This window comes from Idiotropiscis lumnitzeri, chromosome 14 (genome assembly GCF_059441095.1).
Source record: "Idiotropiscis lumnitzeri isolate Australia: NSW breed Sydney's pygmy pipehorse chromosome 14, RoL_Ilum_1.0, whole genome shotgun sequence".
In the NCBI taxonomy this organism is placed as follows: domain Eukaryota; kingdom Metazoa; phylum Chordata; class Actinopteri; order Syngnathiformes; family Syngnathidae; genus Idiotropiscis; species Idiotropiscis lumnitzeri.
In genome coordinates this window covers 17,145,043-17,166,362 of record NC_142404.1, presented here as the reverse complement: position 1 = coordinate 17,166,362, position 21,320 = coordinate 17,145,043, and the positions used below count along the sequence as shown (strand labels likewise).

Here is a 21,320-nt window from a genome sequence, read left to right as displayed (position 1 = left end):
AATAAAGACTTCTAGGTCATAATTATTAAACAATTGAACAAATATTAGATTAATAGTGAGAGGTGACATGGCTAACCACTGGTTGGCTCGATGGCCTCACAGTTCAGAGATGCATGGTTCGATTCCAGTCCGTGAGATTGAGACTTCTTTATTTCAGTCGTATAAAACAAGTAGAGTGCTTCAAGAATTACCAGTCAAACAAATTATCTGCATGCTAATGACAAAATAAATATTTATTTATAATTTACAGCACAGAACAAGCTCACAAATATGTATAAATAAGGTTTGATACAAAAAGATAAACTGATATCAGGAATATTGAGACATTTTAACGCATCACATACTGTTTTTACCTGAAACATTACATAACAACACAAATTCCCAGAGTAATGTTGACCTGATTTTTTTACTTCATCATCTCGATGAGCAATATTTTGCTCGCTTAGAGTGGCTGCGATTCAAATATACAGCAGTAAAAACCTCAATATTTGGTAACAGCACCTCATTATCTCTGTTTCCGTCCTCCGAGTGATTGTCTGTGTTGCCGTCAAAGCGACAGTAGCAGTGAAGCCTTCCCCGATGGGTATCAACATCTGCGAGGTTCGAGTCCATGAGAGAGCTGGGTCAACGTTCTTTGGTTGTCGATCACACTGAAGTGACGCACGTAGCGCCGCACGTCAGGGTGGCTCTTGTTCACCAGCGGTGACTCGGGACCTGTCGGGCAAACATAGCGAAATGAATGAAACTGTCCAAATGCTAGGGAGTAGCCGTGAGACTTACTGAATGGCTGGCTCCTACAATATCTCACAATTTTCACCGTATTTGCGATCATCCGCTAAGTGACAAAATACATGCAAATGATCAACTGTAAACAAAAAAACGGATTTACAGTACACTGAAAAATAATCAGCTGAAATCTTACCATTTTCTCAAAATTGACCAAATTTTCAATAAATGTCTTGTTGCCCTCGTGAGTGAATGTCATATCTGGAAGGAAGAGAAAGATGAAGCAGAGTGTGACGCTGAACATGTTCAACTGTTTTGACAATAAACGCCTGCTGACCTTTGATCAACAGCGGCATGAAAGGGATGATGGGAGGTTCGAGTTTGGCAACCATCAGTCGGTACACTCGATGGTTCCTGGAGGGGTCCTGTCCATAGAGGCACTGTGTTAAAATCGAGCCATGATGACAACTGCACAATTAATATTACACATTTAATATATTTCATTTTTTTGGATAAATATCCATAATTTCTTTCATGTTTTGTAGCAGGGTGCCTTGACTTTGAGGATTTTTTCATTTCATAGCCACGCTTGTATCCCTAATCAACACTCCCCATTGAAATGAGTGCAAATTCCACTAATCGGTTCCAACTCACCCAAAAGACAACAACACGTTTTTTGTTTTAACATGATAATAGCATGACATGTTTTAAAAATTCGTCCTCAGTGCTGCTGTGTTATATTGAGTTTGTTCTTCAATCTGTGTTTGTATTAATCCAAGTCTAAATGTATTGATGCTGTTACATTTTACCATCAGGTTTTCAAATTCTCCGTAGGACTTCTTGAATTTGTAGGGAAGTTTCTAGAACACAAAAAGAGAGATCGTGTTCATGTGTTCTCAGGAAATGAAAAATGAGCGATGGAAAGGAAAAAAAAAAAGTCATCTACTGTATGTACGAACCTCCCAAGTCTGATTCAGCCTGCTGACCGCCGGGTTACTCAATCCCATGACAATAGCGAAGAAGGCATTCACGTTCCTGTGCTCCTTGCAGCTTCGGCACACAGGAAATGAGTTAAAAGGAAACAGTTGACTTGATGACGACGATGTGAAGTGATTTTTCTTACTGGGATGCGATCTTTATGAATTTCTTGAGCAGCTGCACCCTCTTGCTGAGTTGAGGGCACAGGCAGACCTCTGTGATCACCCAAAACTGAATTTCATTGAACCTCTTTAGGAACAGGTCCAGGTTCACCGTGCTTTTCTTCACGTTTTGCCTCCCAAAGATGTGGTAGATCAGTTCAAGCTGTCAAGACAAGGGTTGCATTTTTTCTAACAAGATAAATAGCACTCTATATAGGATAAAAAGAATTAAAACAGTTTTTGCCACATTTTCTGCTTCAATGGAATGGATGTACTGCTTCTCCTGGCCACCTGAGGGCAGTATAATACACATTTACATAGAGCTGGCTGAAACTCTTTTAAGACCCAGTAATTACTTTTACGCACAGGATAAAGATACATTCCTTTAAAGAATTATATATTGTCTGCCTAAATGTATTATTTTACAGTTTGTGCTTAAATATTTACTGCGTAAATGTGTTTTAACACCGCCATATAGATTGTGTTATTTTCAACTCATCGGCCAAACAATGGCTCATATCTAAGAATGTCAGCCCAAAGATATCTCAAGGCACCACAGTAATTGCTGATACATCTCACAAAATGAAAAGAAGCACACACAAAAAAAATAACTGAATGGTTTTTTGGCGTAGAATGGAGGAGACTAACTGACCAATAAATAAAATTGGGTACACCAAACCCAATCTAATGAATTTCATACAACCCTTTACAAAGATTTAAGAGCGGTATTAGATCATTTTGTGTCAGTCAACAAACCTCATGAACACAGTTAAACAGCTCCCAGTCATAAAGCGTCAAATGTTGAGCAACATCCTTGGTGCTCATCCACTCAAAACTCGACAAAGAGCCAGCGGACGGACCCTCCTGCTCCGACAGGGGCGTCTAGATTAAAAAGAAAAAAAAAAGTCAAAATTGAAACGCAACAAAATAGAGTCAAATATTTTGTAAACACACCAGAGAATCCAGCTGTTCCTTGTAGCAGGCAAAAAGACGTCCATTGATGGTGAGAGTGGAGAACACTGACACATCAGTGGCTTTGAACACGACTTTATCTGCTCACAAAAACACAACACCAAAGACGGTTTTCGCACAACTGATGGACGATAAATGCCCTCAATTTGAGTAACGCCTTCGGAGCTGCTGATTGCTCTCACCTCCAGCCGAGCTAAGACTGACCAACAGGAGGTCGTCCACTGAGCCCATCTTGTCGGCCACAGCATGCAGGACCTCTCCGACCGAGGCGGAAACAGGAGCGCGGATTGTGATGTAGGTGTGGTCACAGCAAAAGACTTTGAATAGAACTGACGACAAAAGAGTCAACTCAGTCAAGGGGGACATTTGAACGTACTGAATTACCATTTGTAACAAGACTTTATATTAGTGATGAGTAAATGAAGCTTCAAATCTGCTTCATGAACCAGTTGTAGTATTTTGGGACTCCACTAGATGGCACTCTCGGTTCAACATTGGGCTGAAAGCACACTGACTTGCCATTTTTTAAAGCAACAGTGCCATCTACAGGACTCAAAAATACAACAAGTGGTTCATGAAGCAAATTTGAAGCTTCATTTTCCCATCACTACTTTATATGACTTGATCCTCAAAGTGGCTAATTAAATCAGAGAGTGTCGTTAGAAAATATAGAATACTCCGAATGTGCACTACATTTGCAGTGGTAAGACGTGTTCTCTCACTCTATAAATTAAGATGAGCAAATAGCGCTGACTCACTTTCATCGTTGCTCTTAATAGGTTGACACTTTTGCAGCGTGTCATCTCCCCTGTTGAACTGATCCAGTAGGACGTTGTGCTGTGAATGAGTTGAACAGATTCATTTCAAATCATACTCGCAACTTGAAATCCAAATCAGAATAAAAGCTTTTGAGATGAACCTTTCTGTGGGAAGTTCTGGCATCATCAGTGCTGAAATGTGGAGGGGGGGGGTGTAAAAAAATCAATCAGAATTTGCTTGGATTGAACGGATTTTATATAGTATTCAAAATTAAAGTTATGTTTAAGAGTGATAAAACATACTTGTATGTTACAATTTTTTCCAGCTCTGGTAGTTGCTCAGTGAGAGGTGGAAGCACTTTAGCGTCATTCGAAACAGCAACAAGAAAGTCCTGCAAAAGATATATGTCAAAAAAAAAAAAAATTTACATCAGGAATTACAAAGAAATTTTGTCCACATATACAACAATTCAGAATTATTTATCATCACAAAAGTTGACATTTGAACAGGGGTGTGTAGGCTTTTGAAATCCACTGCATTCTCTCATGTCCAGATCAAACACAGCATTTCTTATTTGGTCCTGTAACTGACCTCTAGGAAGACCACAGAGGCGTCTTCGTCTTGCAAATGATCTCCATGCAAGGCGGCCCACTGCATGACCAGGCGGATCACGCGACGCTTGTTGTTGAGCGTATAGTCCAGCTTCTCCTGTTCGGAGCCCTGAGAGGCCTGGGCATGGTAGGTGGGCACCTGTTAAGGACTAGCTAAGTAGACGAGTTGAGGAGCTGGAAGATGAGCTTACGTAAACACACTTTTACATTGCCGAAAGGATATTGAGCCATCAACACTGGACAAAGTTGAATGTTTGGCATGAAGACGCAGTGGATGAGGACAAAATCATCTAAGGCCGCATCTGGCAGAGATAGATAATAAGAAAAAAAAAAAAAGCCCAGAAGATCAAATATGGGTTTTTTTGCATGCAACTATACAAAGTAGGGACTCTAACAAACAAGTCAGTGGAGAAATTTTTGACTTGAACTTGAAATTTGGACACCTTCTTCTGAACTCAGACAGTCTGGGTCCGCTAATATGAATAGAAAAATAATTAAAATGATCAGCCAAACATCATTGGACAGACTTTACCTGACTCTGAAAACTGAGAATCCATTCGCATCATCTCAAGCAGGTGCTCCAAAATTTTTTCGGGTGTCCCTGACATGACCTTGTACCTGCAGCAACACGTAAAAAAAAAAAAAGAAAAAAAAAGAAAAGCCAATCAACTTTTAATGCGTATTAACAGGACTACACTTCTCTTCTGGTTTGTTTTAGTTGGACAAACATTTGCTTCATCAAGATGACAATTTAATTTTCATTGGACTTTTTCAACACGGATTTCTACAAACAACACATATTCTTCGTCACAATTTTCAACTCATGTTCTTAAAACTGTAGTGTTATTGTAAAAATGTAATGATATCCAGTCCGGGATGCTTTAAGTCCATCAAAAGTGGAAAAAAAAAAAAGTCTTTTGAATTTCTTGCACCACAGAAAAGAGTGTTATTCGCAATTCTTTCAGATTTATGAAAAAAAAAAAGCTGTGGGCGTGGCCTGTAAAAATGTCCAACATCTTTCGTATGCTTACACATAACTACATTCGATGTAGCCGCCAAAATAAATTTGCTTGAAGCCTCTGACCCGATTGTCACGGTGGTTTTTCATGGCGAGACAACGAGGCGCTCTAAAGCTAAGATAAGATGTCCTTTATTAGTCCCACAATGGGGAAATTTGAGAGCTAAGCTAAGCCCCCGTCCACATCCTGACAGTCACATCTGACTTTTTATCCCTACAGCACGAATGATCGGCGGCCGGGATAGATCCGTGAGGTCTCGGTCGACATATTTCAGTCCCCAGCTGTGATCAGCAGCTCATTGAATTTTTTATTACGCCCATATTTTAAAAGTAATAAAGCAGCAGCAATATGGAATAGTTAGAGTCGCGTGAAACGCTCGCCTTACATAAACTATAAGATCAGTAAATGTTGATATTCACTTGTAACGGGACGTTGAGGCTCCATGGTTGGAGGTTCGACTGCTACTGAGACTTTTCTCTAACACGAGGACATCCTGACCGTGCTCCTTAAGGCGCACTGTGTTGGCCTCCACGTCCTGAAGAGAAAAAGCACAGTCAAGTGGAATTCGTGTGAACATTTTTTTTTTTGCCAGCAGAGGGCACTCAAGCTTATCAGTACAAGGGCGTGTGGGAGTAACTAGAAGTGCGTGTCCAAAAGAAACAAACCCTCAAAATCCTGTTGAAGTCTTCCTTGTCCACTCTCAGGAAATGACAGTTGTCCTCTCTCAGCACAATGGAGGCAGCACGGGGAGCGTCATTGACAAGAGCGAGCTTCCCAAAATCATCGCCTTCGTGCAGTGTGCAGACAACTCCCTGCAAGGTCAGAGAAAGCCATCACTTAGCCAAGAGAAACACGAAAACAGCACTGGCCGACCATTTTGCCAAAGACAGACTTTCCCATGGATGACCACGTTGACCGAGCCCTTTAGGATGATGTACCACGATGTACCTTCTTCGCCTTGGCTAAACACTGCGAGATTGAGGAGGAAACCAGGAAAGGAATTTAAGGAATTATTTGTCTCGGTCAGCTATTTAGAGCTACAAGTGAATGCGACCATTCATTCTATCATATTACTTACGCACTGTTCCTGCTTTGGCATGGGACTCAAATATGAGCACCCCCATCAGTTCTCGCTTGACCTGTACGGAAAGGAGCAATAGTTTAAGTTGGCGTTGATATTAAAAGTCATTCTTTATGTTACGTTTTTTTGGGCAGCATTGACTGTATATGGACATCACGTCATTGAAAGTATAGTTTGAAGATGGATTTAAAAGCATTTATACTTTATTGGTTTGTTTTCCGTCCTTATTCATTCATATTATTGACTCCAAAAAAAACGAAAATTTGGGGCCCGTATTAAAGAGAAGTAAAAAATGTTTTTCAAAGGTGACTTTAAGGGGCTGTATTATATAAGGGGAATCTTATATAAAAGACAAAAAAAAAAAAAAAAAACACAAAATACTATAGAATAGTAAACTCAAGGCCCGGGCGCCAGATCTGGCCCGCGACCTCATTTTAAATGGCCCGCGAGGGGCAAATCATGTGCGTCAACTTCCTGTTTCTAGCACATTTCATTCACTTTTAACAACATAGATAGAAGATATTGCCATTTATTTGTTACCAAAGCGCCTCTTTTAAAATACTGGCTTCTGATTTCATAACTGGCTTCCCATCAATTTGTTGTGCGCATGTGACGACGCAAGGTGGTCACACATTTATATGGGTTTGCAGTAAAAATGAAGGAAACCATAACTGCGATGTGGCCCGTCCACAAAAATGAGTTTGACACTCTTGCTGAAGAAGAAAAGTATACGCACAGTGGTGGAAAGGTGCGCTAAGGCCTTGATGTGGAGCAGCTCCTCATAAATGATCTCTAAATCATCTTCTGTTCTCTCAGACGGCCTTGCAAAGAGAAAACAACATGAGGTTATTATGACGTCACACAGATTAAGCCAAATGAATTGCCTGGGAACTTTACCGTTTCCGGAGAATCATCCTCATGTAGGCGTCAGGCCCCATCTGCGAGAGGAGTAGCAAAGTATCCTGCAGCTCCTCTTGGCTCTCCCTCCTCTCGTCCTCGCCGGGTAACGAGGTCTCCTCCTCGGCATCATCCAGGAAGCGGTAGAAAAGGTTTTTGTCCTGAAAGCTTGGCTCCTCGTCCACTGGGTCACATTCAATGAAAATAGAATGACGGGATGCGACGGTTAAAATATTGCGCTCACAGCTCGACTGGGGCGTTGAACGGCTCGTCACCATGGCAGAGAACGCCTTCCTCCAGAAGCACCTGCCACGTGGCCACAGCTTGAAGGCGAGAGTGCACGCAGGAGTTGTGCTGCAGCTGCCAGTCGACCAGCTCTGTTCCCACGCAACACCGCCTGGTAAAACACGCCAAGATGATGTGAGATCTTGTAAAGAACTGTTATGACCTGTTACAACTGCGGCGCGTTACAGTAAACGGCACTCCATCGTGGGTTCCAGGGTTTTTTTGTTTTTTTTTTCGTATAATTAGGAACTATTTTAGTCCATGTTTATTTAGTTTGTAAATTTGAAAGAAGAGGAATGAAAACAGGAAGAATTTCATCGCAGTCTAGTTTTGTTTTAAGATCAGTGAAATCAAGTCAAATCCTTTTAAATCCTGCTTTTTACGCCTATGTGGACTGATCCATAGTATAGAATCTATACTATAGATTTTTGAAAAAAATATGGATATCACTAAAATGTGACTTCCGAGTGGTTGGCCCGACAGCAGCAATATATACGTTTAAATGTTTCCATTATTTTAAAAGTGTAGTTAAAGACCATTAAAATATTTTGGGACAATTTTGGAATTTTCTAGAATGCAAATTTAGGGAAAAAAAAGGTCCACCCTCAAATAAAGTATGAAATTCACCTGTATGTTTTCAGATGGTACTTTCTGTCCCGGATCATATGAGGTGATCTGGACAGGATGGCGTTGCGGAGAACCTTGCCCGCGCGCAGGATCTTTTCAGAGGGCACCTGAACTCAAAGATGTAAAAAAAATGGTAATGGGAAGTTGAAAAAAAATATATTACATATTAAATCTCAATTGAAATATTGGGCAAAAAAAATATCAATTTGACTATTTTTCTAAATAGTTAGGTTACAACTTCATCAGTTGGTTTGGTTTCCTACCTGGGAGAGCCACGTGCTGCGGGCTTTAGCTGGACTGTCAATCAATGACTTCTGTAAAATAAAGTTAAGCCAAAAAAAAAAAATAAATAAAAACACAGTGACAGGAATATAACAGCACAAAATGAACTGATTGAACACGGAGGCATATGTGACAATATACATTTCATTCTGCACGCTTTAGTGGACACCTACGTGCAGTTATTCATTCTACAGACTAAAAATGTTCTAAATCGGTGACTAAAATAAATATTACCCTGATGTAATAATCATGTCGCCATCGTAGTCTAGTACAATTTCCTCCGCAAGACTATCAATCAGCCGGAGTGTCACGTTACGCAAGGCGAGCAGGAAAGGACAACAACAGCGAGGTGGGACAGGATGGAAGACTGGACAGTGATCACGTTTATATTTAAACCAACTTTAAACAAACACTACATTCTAGGCTCATTTCTATTGATGCTGTAATTGTAAAGGATGTTGCGAACGTCAGGTGATACGGAAGCCGTGTTATGAAAGTCAAGCAGATAAGCAAAAGCGACTGATTGTGCTCCATAGCAAGACAAAGGGGGAAAGTACCTTCGTTGGGTGCCCGGTGGGAGAAGCAAACAAGTTGTTACTTATGTTCTCTTTGTCCGGCATTCCTGTTTGGGAGAGCAATAAAAAAAATAGTGTGCATAGTGTGTGCTTCTACATGAAAACATGTTTAATTTACACCCGTACGAAAATCGTAAGTGCTGGAGCGAGCAGCAGCCTCCAACGGCATGATTCTTGTATGATTTCCTAATGCATTCATGCATCGTGCAGAGTGTGAAGTACTGCACTGAACGCTGTAGAAATAGAAAAATGGGGTTCGTACAGGGACACTCAACTCAAAGTGACGTAACATTAATGAATACTAGATTCGAACATGTTAATAACAATCTAATAACCACTGAGAGCAAGTTGTGCACCCAGGCAACCTAATTTCTCGATGATGGACCTTAAAAAAAATTTTTTAAAAAAGGTTGTGTTTGTGCGTCTGTTAGCGAGTGTCAAAATAGATCATCTTTCCAAAATGAAAATGAACTAATGAAATATGTCCACAAGTCGAATTGCCTGAACTCGGGCCGTGCAATTAATGGAAATTGAATTAAGATTATTATACTCAAAAATATTGTTATATTATATCAATAACATTGTTAAAATAGTAATCATTTTGCAATGTCTAATATTAAAGTTAAAAATTAGAGCGTTGTATTGAAATTGTTCATTTAAATGTTGCAACAGTTTGATGGTAATTTATAAGTGCATCGGGAGGAAACTCCAATGCATTTATTTCTTTAAACAAGGAAATAATACCCATATTTACACTTTTTTAAAAATATTTTTACAATAAAATAAATGTGACTTATTTGAATGTTGTTTCCATTTTATACATTATATATTTTGTTTTGTCTACCAAAAAATAATGCTTGCAATAATTACTAAAATATTCATGATGAATATTTTTTCCCTAATCAAGCAGCCCTAAACTGAACTGAACTGACTCAACTTTTTTGTCAAACTCCCCCCCAAGAAAACTATTTGTCACTTTCATTGTACACGACCACAAAGCAACTGTAAGAGCGTTGTTTGAGCAAAGCTCAGTGAATATTAAATTAACTTGCACCAAGAAAGCCTTGATAAAAATATCAGCCTTCAGAACAATGCAGCTGGTCTGGTTAAGCAGAGTTTTATTGTTATTGTGTGTGCAAAACATCACAATGCTGTCACACTTTAATGTCAATTCCTCTCTGGCAGATCTTCAAAATATTACAAATCAAATTTCAACATTTAAAGGAGTTGGGATGAAGTCAGCCTCAGCGTGAGGTTCAACGAGATGAAGTGATGAAAAATAAATAAATAAAATGACAACAATGTAGTGACTCACTGTCAGCACCAGCCTCCATCACACCATAGGGGGGGACGAGGACTCCAGCCATGCGCTGATGATACTTCTAGAATTAAAAAAAAAAAAAGTATTGTCTCACTTTAAATTGTCAACATCGCGTGTGTCTTGGTAAAAAAAAAAAACACTTTCATTGAGTCTTATCCGGTAATTGAGGACAAAAGCTCTTTTTTTTTTTTGCCTCTTCGAGAGCTACATCATAATACTGCCTCATTTGTTTCCTTTATGCTTCATTTGGGATTCATCATCTATTAATATCCATTAAAAGAAAAAAAAATGTCCGATTTAAAAGAATATTTGGTCTTTTCCCCCCCATAAGTTTACCTGACTTCACGTGTCACGTGACATCTTGTCACTACGCGAAAGTAGCGTATCAAAACAAAATCATATATTTTTACAAATGCACTTGACAGCAAGAAGTTTGAACTAATTGCAGCATTGGATCTTCTGAGAATGCCATCCATCCCAAAGATAATCTTTGATTGAATCGAAAAAAATCTAAGTGAATCGGGAATTGAAAAAGCGATTTCGATTTGGGAAATTCGAATCAATACAAAGCCCTATTTGCCAATGTTATTGCCTACGAGAGTAATTACTAAATGAATGCTGGCAAAAGTTAATCTGCACGGAAATTTATTCCAGTGGCTGACGGGCTTCGTTATTCAGTGTCGTTTTACAGCTAATGACTTTCAACAAAACAGGGCTTGGTACAATGTAATCCAAACCATTTTAACTATTTTCACAGATTTTTTGTCTGGGAAAAAAAAAAAAAAGACTTTCAATCTTGAGGCAACATAATGCTGCAAAGCTCCCATGAAGGCAAGGAGAGGTGACCTCGTAATCAACTTCTCAGACAGTCAAAGGCGCCAAAAAAATTATAATTTTTCTCGCAAAATAAAATTTAAAAAAAATCTTTGAGAACATGAGTTTTCCACCCGACAGCGACGATATTTGCCATTTTCAGCCCGAAACATCATCTTGATGTCCACCCATCATCACAGACAGGTCCAATATGGAAGCTCACGTTCAAGTCCTCCTTTCATCTTGTTACGCAACCGTTAGATTAGACATCTCTCAGTGAGCGCGTAGCCCTTTAATGGCATTCGCGATGCGGCGAGCCACCGAGTCAGCAGAGCATGACTGAGTCTTAAACATCATTGTTCCCCGCAGTCATCACTGACATTACGTAATGAGCACTGTGCTGAACCCGTGCACGCTTGTAAAAAAGGACCCCAGTTGGTCCAAAAACAGCCAATGAGCCATTCAAATATTCAAGGTACCGTGAGGGGGAAATTCAACTCCGACATGGTAGTGAACTAAAAAAAAAAAATGAAATTACCAAAATAGAAATTTGGAACGGAAAAAGGGGAAATTGTGATGAAATTTCCAATCAACGAGCCTAATTCATCTTGAAATAAACCCGAACTGAAAAACCAGGCAAAGATATTTGATTTTATGTAATCTCAATTAGTCACTCACAGGTGTCAGGGTTCTTAAAGCTAAATACAGTATTACAAAAAAAAAAACACATTTTAAAAGCATCGAAGTTCAAATTTAATTTTCAAGGGTTCTGCATGCAATCACAGAATCGATTTAATTATTCAAGCGTTAATCAATATTTTCGAATTGAAATGAAGCCGCCAGAGTCACTTTGACAAAGCAGTTTTGTCTTTGTTGGCAATTAAGGGATTTGGGATTAGCGAGGTGCAGTAAAACCAAATAACGCTTGAACAAATGAACTCAAGCCACTGAGCCAATAAAGCTGCCCTTCCCTGAGGGTTCAAACCTTTCAACCTGGGGTGAGGGGTTTGTCAACTTCAAGGAGGATTACAAAAACATTTGTCTGTTGTGCAAAAAGCACTCATCTGCTCTTCTTGTGCGTCATTCCATGCATCATGCAGCAAATCCATTAAGACCTTCTTTGAGAGCATCCGGCGCCATTTTCTGCTATGTAATCATTTGGACTGATATCAAAATCACAATTAATTAACATGATTATTTATAATTCAAGTATTTATTCAACTACCAAGATTGAACTTCACAGATAAATCATAAAATAAATCAGTAATGAAAAAAAAAAAAAAAAAAAATCAGCCAGGATGAGGAGCCTAGTGCAAAAAGTATATCATAAATTTTGTTTGTGTTGATTTGTACTACTTTATCCTAGTTTTAATTTTAAGTTTTGTTCAATGACATTGTACTTATGATTAAAAAAAATAATAATTATTATAAATTCAATTGATTTTTTTTTCATTTTTGCAACAGGCACCCTGACTTGCAGACTCACAAATTTTATTTTAATTTTAAATATTTTGTGGGGAGGAAAATGGATATTGAGTGTTTATCAGCATTTTTTTAAAGATTTTTGGGGTCTAAGAAATAAAAAAATCCCCCCAATGCTGTTCAATGGGCGACGATTACACACATATTTTTGCTATACGTGGGCCGGACCTGTCGCTATATCGCATATTGTATTAGAAATTAGTTCAAGATCTTCCAAGAAAAACATTCTGAACTCATCTGTCAAAATTGAGTCCGTTGTTTATGCTCCAACACCCTGACTTGACTGAAACTCTTCCCAACAATGTCATCCTAAATTGTCCCGAAGGTCAAACTCGGAAGAAGCGAAACTGTGTTACAGCGCAGTCAATGCGTTGTGTTGTTGACTTGAAGCTTCCTTCACGCTTGAACACATTGTTGCATTGTGAGCATCACTCTGCATGAATGCACAGCTTGATTTGGAAAACTCTACCCTAGTGGGCAACATAACTTACATGCCATCTATAGAATCAGAGTAGGTCTGGACAATTTGGAAAAATAAATCGAATTGTGATCACATCCTTTTGGGATTCAAAAATGGTATTACATTGTAATGTGAATTTGAATACTATTAAATATTCAGAACGAGCGCAGACTGAAAAAATTTCAATGCTGTGAATTGAAACCTCAGTTTACTGCCCTGCTAAAACACTTGCAGACATGAGCAATATATATATTTTTGTGTCGGTATATATATTTTTTTTTTTACACTTTATAGAAGTGACAAATGAAATGAGAAAATATTGCTCACCTGCTACCTTCGTATCTCTGTGATGTTATTGACTGCAAAATCCTACACGCCCTCTTTATCCCAGACACACAGCAGTCATGGATTATCGGAGACATCCAACGTGGTCGCTCCGTCACTCAGAGAGCAAAGTGAGCTGGCTGTGTCATTTTCAGAGTGCAGCCAGTCGACTGCTTCTGAGCGCTGGTTGCTAGGTGATTACTTAACACATTCTCTCTCCCTCTCTTTCTCCTCCCTCCCTCATTTCCTCTGAGCTCTGCCATTTGGTTAAAAAATGATTCAAAATAGACCGCGCCATTGCTTTTACAAGGAAGTGTGAGGATTGGTTGAGATTTGGCATTTTAAGATTTGTTCAAAATCCTGCAACATTAAAAGTTCTTGTAAACCAGCAAAGGGAATAATTTCACGTATGTTGAAGTGAGTTGAAGAACTTCATCTAGTGCTTTGCCACCATCTTGATGCCAAAGAACTATGTTAACGTAAGTTGAGGAGCTTCATACATTTTTATTTATTTGATTTCTTTTTTTTTTTTTTTTTTACAAGTGGCAGATTTTTGGTCCACTTTGAAACTATTCGCCTTGTTGTGGGTGTGGTGCATTTCATCTTTTTTGCAATCTATTTGTATTATTTGATGTTAATGATGGTCATTTCCTTTTCAAGTAGTTTAGAGTTGGGGTCGTTTGATGATGTAACAACTCGAGCGTGCAGAAAAGGAAATAATACAGATAGAATCATCCCGCTCTTGCCATGCGCCCGGTGGGACTGAGGCCTGGGATGTGACCAGCTACGAATACCCACACGCCCTCCCTCCCGCCCCCAAATCCACTCAATCCTTAGATATTAGATGGCACACGATGTCCCTGTCATTTCCTGTTCATCAGCTTTTCCTGCAGGCTGTTTCTATATGGACCAATGGCAGTGGCACATAACACAATTTCCCCCACCTACTCTCTCGGTCACGCCCAAAGCATAAACACATGAGCAACATACGGCTATCAGCATTTTCGACACAATTAAATCAAGCGTAATGTCGAGTATTTCATGACATTTCAAGCAAAATATCAAAGCGACCTCCACCCAGCTATGTGCTACCTTACAATCCAAGCTTTCCTCTTCTAATCAAAGAAGCAAAGTGAGATGGAAAGTGGTCCTGCGCTCAGTTCTGTTGGATAAAACAATCACGTGACCACTCAAGAGCAGTGGACAGAGTTCTGTTTGTGTCACAAGCTGAGGTGCGTGAAAACCTGAGTCACTGTGGTGGAGGCAGGCACCAATGCAACAAAACCAAATTTTAAAACGGCATGCTAAAATAAACAGCAGCACTTATCATGCGTCCAATATGCACCAGTCGTGAAAAAAAAAAAAGTGAACTTACAATAATAGCCTGCAACACTACATACTCATAAATAAATTAATTAATTAATTAAATCAAATAAAAAAAGAATTAACCTAATTTCATTGAATCAATGTGAAGCCACAAAGAAAAATGGCTACCGAGCCCTTTTTAATCTCTGTTCCTTTTTCATCTCACTGTTCACCAAAATAATGACACACTTCAAGGCCTCTGTCAATGAAACGTCTGCAACTGCCCGCATGTCGCCCAAGGGAGTGGGTTGGGATGGACTTGGTCATCCGAACTAGCAGGCATCAACTTTGATAGCATCAGGCACAAGAAGACCTTTTTTATGCTTTGTCGTGAAACTGGCAGGAGTTAATAAGAGCGCGTGCCAGAAAATGATTCCGGAAAACCTCCCCACACCAAGAGCCAAATGACGATCAGTGAACAAATAAATTATGCAGATTTCCCTTTGGTGACACTTCAGTCGCAAAAAATCTAACAAGAGAAAATCAAAGTAAAGCCGTAAATGTCTGTCATGGTTTATTGGACGCAGACTTTGTGGAACCCAAAGGCTAAAAAAGAAGAAAGAAGACATTGCTGGAACAAATGACTTTTGTTTCAAACAAAAAAATCAGCACATAATGTCAAATGAACATACAGCACATTGCCTGCCAAAATTGCAAACATGAAAACAACGACAAAATAAAATCAGATTCTCAATATGTGTCAAGCTTGATCTTAGTTAGCTCGGTTGGCTGCATGCCACAACGCCAATGAGTCACAACATCTCATGTGAAACAAACCTTGCTTCGGCGGTGGCAGAGGTGATGTGAAGCCCGTTATTTCCACGCAAGATGCAACCACACATCCAGTTGGATTGAAGGCCTACAGGTGCGAGTGCACTGACCGACGTACGCACATAGCCTGTAATTTAACAGCTCCTATGACCTTCGTCCCAGAGGAAATGGGCTGTCCCACTCAGGAAACCAATTCAGAACAGCAGCACCAGCAGCCCAACTACAAGAACCACCTTCACGAGGTGTTGGGCCCAACGAAGAGTTCCTGACAACAACGAGATACAATTGGCCCGAATTATCTCGTTGCTCAACAACAACAACAGCGGCACCAGCAAAGAAAATCAACCTCAGACACCTCACACGCAATTTAGAGTATAAACTCGTCTATTACATGTTATTCATATCGGAAGAGAAGAACTTTGTATCTAGTTTTGGTTGGCAATAATGAACACACAAAAATCTGACAAGCGAAAGCTCTGATTCTCTAAAAGCTCACTACTGCCATCTAGTGGCCATAGCCTCAAACTGAAAGTTAGTACCAACAGTAAATAAACTGAATAAATTCCTTAAAAAACCACCCACACTTTTGGCTTAGACAAGGATGCTTTGGTAACTTTTTTCAAATCCACTAGGAAAATGTATTATACGTCACAAAACAGACTTTCACAGATTTTTGTGGTATCTGCAGTGAGTCTGTCGCTTGATATTAAATCCGCTTGCTGGTGCGACATGCAATTCCATTAGTCGACTAATCGCGATGACTGTTGCTGATAAGTTGACTACCAAAATAATCGTTTAGGGCGGCCCAACTGGCTTGCAAGAGATGTTTGAACACATCTAATCGTGTCTTAAGCATGTGGGAGGGCGATGATGTGTATATGAGAAAAAAGGTTTGTTACATTGTCTCCCGCACATATTTTCATCTTTTGTGAGTGGCTGTGGACCTCAGCCCTCACGAAAAACAACAAGGAGGCGTCAAAAGTGAGCTTCTCACCTCCCACAGAGACTTGAACTCCGTCTGTCCAATGCACAGCAACTCACTGAACTCCCTTGTGACGATGGTCGCGTGTCTGGGGGTGTCGTTCAGTATCGACTCCCCAAAAGCTGCGCCAGTCCGCAGCGTGCATATGGTAACCGCATCCTATGTTGGGAACACACACAGTTCTATGCAGGTTTGCAGTGGTGTAGAACGGCAACTGAGTATTTACTAGTGGCATTAAAATAACACAACATATAAACAGCATGTATGCTTTGCTACAAGTTTAATTCTGTCTGATTATATTTCATGTTGTAAATTGTATTTGTATTTAATTCTTTCAAGTACCACTAGAGGGAGTTCGTGTAAACATTTTGAGATCAGTAGAATATGCTATTCAGTAAAGCAAATCCCACTCCATTGCAGAGTTATGATGCAGAATAAATTTAAAAACATATTATATATAGACAGATAGCTAACAAAAATTGTGATAGGAATAGCAATGGATAACACAAATGTATTAAATCAAAAGTATATGATGTGCTGATCCATTTATGAGTTTACAGTAAACAAACTCTTTTTTTCCAAACCTACAAACCTATCAGCTTACCAGAAAAATCATGCCGAAAGATGTACGGTACACGACGAAATAAACCTACTGCCATCACTTTCTGTCGCTGTAAAATGCAGGATTTCATATTCAATAATCATCAGCACAAAATAGGATGAGCTCGAAATACTTCCTGTTTTCAAATACAATATCAAACGCAAGTGTGCCGCCATCAAATAAACAATAGGCAGAACAAATAGATCCACAAAATAGCATTACCGCAGCTCCGCAATGGAAGGAGTGGAAGTGTGGGTGTTACTGGTCATCCATAAGGTAGAAGAAACAACATCAAACTCTACCTGATATTTTGATGTCTCTGACACTTTTACATCGAGTGAACCAGAGAGGACTGCATACCAGTTGGTGCCAATGTCTCCCTGGCGATACACTGGAGTGCAAAAAAAATAAAACAGCATAATTTGATTGATTGTAAATAAGTAAAACGGAAACATCTTCTTGATGGTGTTGAATGAACTCTGAACAAGAATAAATGTGAATGTTTGTCAGTGAACGCACATGTGATGCCCCTCTCCAGGCTTTCGTAGAAACAAGAGAGACAGATCTGATGGAGCAAAAAAGGGTGGAAGCTTTTAAAGAGCTTCACATTTTGCAGATGAGCCAGGATGGTGTTGACATCTTCCCCTGAGCGCTCTAGAGGTCTGTAGAGCAGGCAAAAAAAAAATAAAGATCAAATAGGTAATGAGTAGAGAAGGAACAAAAATGTGTCTGACGTTTGACGGAGTAGGCCATTATGCTGAGAAGATTTACATCACTAAAATTACTAAAAATCTGACACGTCTTGAATGAATTGCCACTGAAAGAAGCCACACTGACTTGCACATCAACTTTTATTTTTTAATTCCGACTTCAAATACTCAACTTTTGGTCAAATTAGCTTTCCTGGGAACGTATTTGATCAAGAATGTCTAATCGAATCGTAGAATGGAGAAAGTCGTGTATTTTGTTCAACGAGCACGACGTCAACCGACTCGTGCACGACAAACAAAAACCGCACCGACCTTTTGTTAGTCGTCGATATAAAAGTGATTCTAATAACACTATTGAGTAAACGTTACCTTTTATCCAGGCAAACAATCCACTCGGCAGGTTCAGACTTTGAGGAAGCGTGAGCTGCTACCATCTTGTCTCTGCTCTTGTGAATTGAAACCGCGAAGCGATGCGACTCAGAAAAAAAAAACATGCAGATGAAATACCAGGTCTATTAGTTCCTAGGAAAAGATCGATAATCACCCCCTTTGCGTCAAAATTGGTGATAAAATTTATGGTGCGGTGATTGACATTGTTTTTTAAATGTCTTGGTTATTTTTTCTTTGTTTATGGATTTTTTTTAACCGTATACAATATTTTATTTATTCATCATTATATTTTAGTCATTTAGTGAATGTTATTCCCCTGATGTACTTTTTAAAATGTATTTACTGTAATAGAAATGATCGATTTAATTCAATTGTTATTTTCTACAGTTGCAAGCAACAGAGTATTTTTTTTTTAGCTTAAGACATTTATAGAGCACCGTTCATACCCAAAGCAATGCAGTTTTTTACACAGTGAAGAACAATTAAAGGGGAAGTAAACTCAAAACTTTTCTTTCCAATAATATGTTCTATGCACCCCCACTAGTCTAAACACAGTCAAGTATTCTTAATATAGCGTTTGTGGAATGTGAATTGTGTAGAAAAATCCACCCCTTTTTTTTAGCCATATCAAACAGAGGGCTGCCATTTTGCTTGCACTAACTACTTGCTGTCGCGTGAAAATGACATCACATATCCAGAGTGGCAAAACTCAACCTACGTCACGTGACCAAACCTAGAAATAAGCTGAGCCGTGATGGTCGGTACCTGCTTTAACATCGTTCCTACTTGTGGATAGGCGGCAAACAAGATGTAGTAACGTGATAAAGAAAAAAAAACAATAAAAAGAAAACAATTGGTTCCTGACATACAGCTGACTACTTCTTCCCCTGCTGTCTTTAAAGCTAGAACAAAACCACAGTCGTGAGAATGTGATGCCCTGCATAAGGAGGCCTTTAACTAAAAAAAGGTCCATTGATGTCCTGCAGTTGCCTTGGTAACAAACAATGGCACTAAATTAAGTGGCGTAACGCCACAAAACCTGTGCTGCCAACACTGAAGAAAACTGTGCATGCCAACGCAACTTTTTTTTTTCTTTTTTGAATCACGTTGTTCCTCCAACACAGATGCAATGCTTTCTCGCAGTCAATACAAGCGCTATAAGGCTCATTTTTTGGATTATTGATTAAACACGTAACACTGAATGTAACATGTAATCTATTATCAATATCCTGTTTGTTAAATCAAGTTCAAACTTCACATTTAAATCGTGTTTGTGCTGAGATGTCACAGGTTAGGTTTTAATAGACTTAGACTTATTAAGTGTGCCATGCAAAATAAATTCAGTTTATTTAACCCAAATAAATAAAGTTGCACCCAGTCATATTAGATTTGTTAAATTAACCAGAACAAATTATGCTGACCCAAGCAAGTGCATGAAGAGAAATCAATATAATTGCTTAACGCTTAAAAAAATAAATATGAGGAAATTCTCGCCATATTTTTTTAATTCAATGAAAACTATTTCCAATGAAACTCAAAGAGATATTTTTCATTGTGTACAATATTTTTACTTTGCTACATTGTTGAAGTTCATAAATAATATTTTTATTGCACATTTTCTCATGAAATATATTTATGTGAATAGCCCCCCACAGAATTTGCAGGTTGATACTTTATGGGTTCTCTGTTTTGTGTCTGGCCATCTGTTCATATTTCAGAAAGCAATAAATCAAATGCACTACCCTTTTCTGCCAAAAGGGTGCAGCATTCACTCTGTAAAGGATCATTTGACTTCAACCTCGACGGAAAAGGTTTCAATTCAGATTTATTGTGGAGGATTTTGGTTCTTTGCTTTGCCTAACTTAATGTTCAGTCGTGGAAGCCTAAGCTTGGGCCACATTGCAAATAGCTAAGTACCCGAATTCCTACAATGCTGCTTACCACCTTAAAAGTCTGTCAACATCATACTGCACAGTTTGGAACCCTCACAACAGTTTGGAGAAGCAGAAGGCCAAGATGTTTTTATCAGTGTTTAACCAGTTTCTGATCAGATATCACCTGCTTGCTTTTAAAATCCCGCTCTTTCAACATTGTGTGAGAGGTTGCCATAGCAACCATTGCCTTGGCTGTTGCATGCCATGTTACTCCAAGGAGAAAGCCCACTGACTGTGTGTGTGTATAGAAGGCCTTTCGGACCCATTGTTGCTAGGAGATGATCCAGAAAGGTGGAAATAGTAAACACAAGGACGCATGCATGCATTTTTGTGCAAACAAGTCATTTAATTAGATTCTTTCGACTTGGAAAGATACGACAGGATGGTATTGAACGTATTGAACGATTTAAAAAACAAAATACAGTGAGAAGGATACATTTTCACAGACATATCAAAGCAAGATCAAGCAGTTTGAGAGATGACTGGGTCTAGTCAAGGGCATCATCACATTTTTCAGTCGAAAAATCCAATTCTTCACCAATGATAGCTTTTAAATAGCTGTTCCAAAGCGGAAGTCGTCACGAACAGGGTTCGAACCTGTGCGGGGGAACCCCATTGGATTTCGAGTCCAACGCCTTAACCACTCGGCCATCGTGACGAGGTAGGAACTCAGACGGCATCCCAAAATGATTGATTTGGGTGACAGAAGCCGTGGCTCGTTTCATAGCTTGCATTAAAACTGAAGGATATCATCTTCGTAAAGACATTATTACATTGCATGTTGGATCAAATTGGGGGTGTGCGATGCTGGTGCGGAATTCATTTTAAAACATTTATTTTACATATGTCCTATGTGAGAGGAGCTGGTCTGAATCCCAAGTGAAATGTTGTTTAGAACCGCGATAATTGACGCTGCTCAGATAATTTCTTCTCATTCCAGACAGCTCAAGACGCAATGGTGGCTAAAAGTTGGAAACGACATTTAAATAGGACGAGAACAAATGGACACAATAGTCCTAACAGACAATTCATATTGCAAAATAAAATACACGAGAGCTGTTCTAAAGCGAGACATGAATCTTGGACTATCAGCTGAGCTTGTCTCAAATGGAATGAGAGGTCTGATAAAACCAACGGAAATGCCTTCAAATTTAGCCTTTTCCAGAGACTTCCGGCTGACAATTCAGAACACTC

The 21,320-nt window shown here is 39.2% G+C and overlaps 1 protein-coding gene and 1 non-coding gene across 5 annotated transcripts; both read right to left on the bottom strand.

The window, feature by feature from the left end:
• Window positions 1-132: 132 nt before the first annotated feature.
• Window positions 133-18,340, bottom strand: rapgef4a (Rap guanine nucleotide exchange factor 4a). Of its 4 annotated transcripts, XM_088315213.1 has the most exons (31): window positions 18,172-18,340; window positions 17,612-17,754; window positions 17,395-17,483; window positions 16,504-16,650; window positions 10,289-10,355; window positions 8,956-9,020; window positions 8,380-8,430; window positions 8,117-8,223; window positions 7,480-7,601; window positions 7,205-7,388; window positions 7,044-7,128; window positions 6,305-6,365; window positions 6,119-6,195; window positions 5,892-6,038; window positions 5,646-5,761; window positions 4,740-4,825; window positions 4,431-4,509; window positions 4,188-4,338; window positions 3,899-3,987; window positions 3,757-3,787; window positions 3,596-3,674; window positions 3,020-3,166; window positions 2,820-2,917; window positions 2,622-2,747; window positions 1,850-2,028; window positions 1,686-1,776; window positions 1,536-1,586; window positions 1,064-1,151; window positions 923-987; window positions 781-835; window positions 133-714 (listed from the first exon to the last, which is right to left on the bottom strand). In XM_088315213.1, the coding sequence occupies exons 1-31, from the start codon at window positions 18,294-18,296 to the stop codon at window positions 587-589; spliced, it is 3,129 nt and encodes a 1,042-aa protein (XP_088171339.1). In that variant the 5' UTR covers window positions 18,297-18,340; the 3' UTR covers window positions 133-586. The 4 variants fall into 4 exon arrangements, with proteins under 4 accessions (XP_088171339.1, XP_088171342.1, XP_088171340.1 ...); XM_088315216.1 differs by lacking the exons at window positions 16,504-16,650; window positions 17,395-17,483; window positions 17,612-17,754; window positions 18,172-18,340 and adding an exon at window positions 15,516-15,598; XM_088315214.1 differs by lacking the exons at window positions 16,504-16,650; window positions 17,395-17,483; window positions 17,612-17,754; window positions 18,172-18,340 and adding an exon at window positions 13,377-13,544.
• Window positions 18,341-20,702: 2,362 nt separating this feature from the next.
• trnas-cga (transfer RNA serine (anticodon CGA)) lies at window positions 20,703-20,784 on the bottom strand. The gene has a single exon. It is a non-coding gene; the product is annotated as a tRNA-Ser (tRNA).
• Window positions 20,785-21,320: the final 536 nt, after the last annotated feature.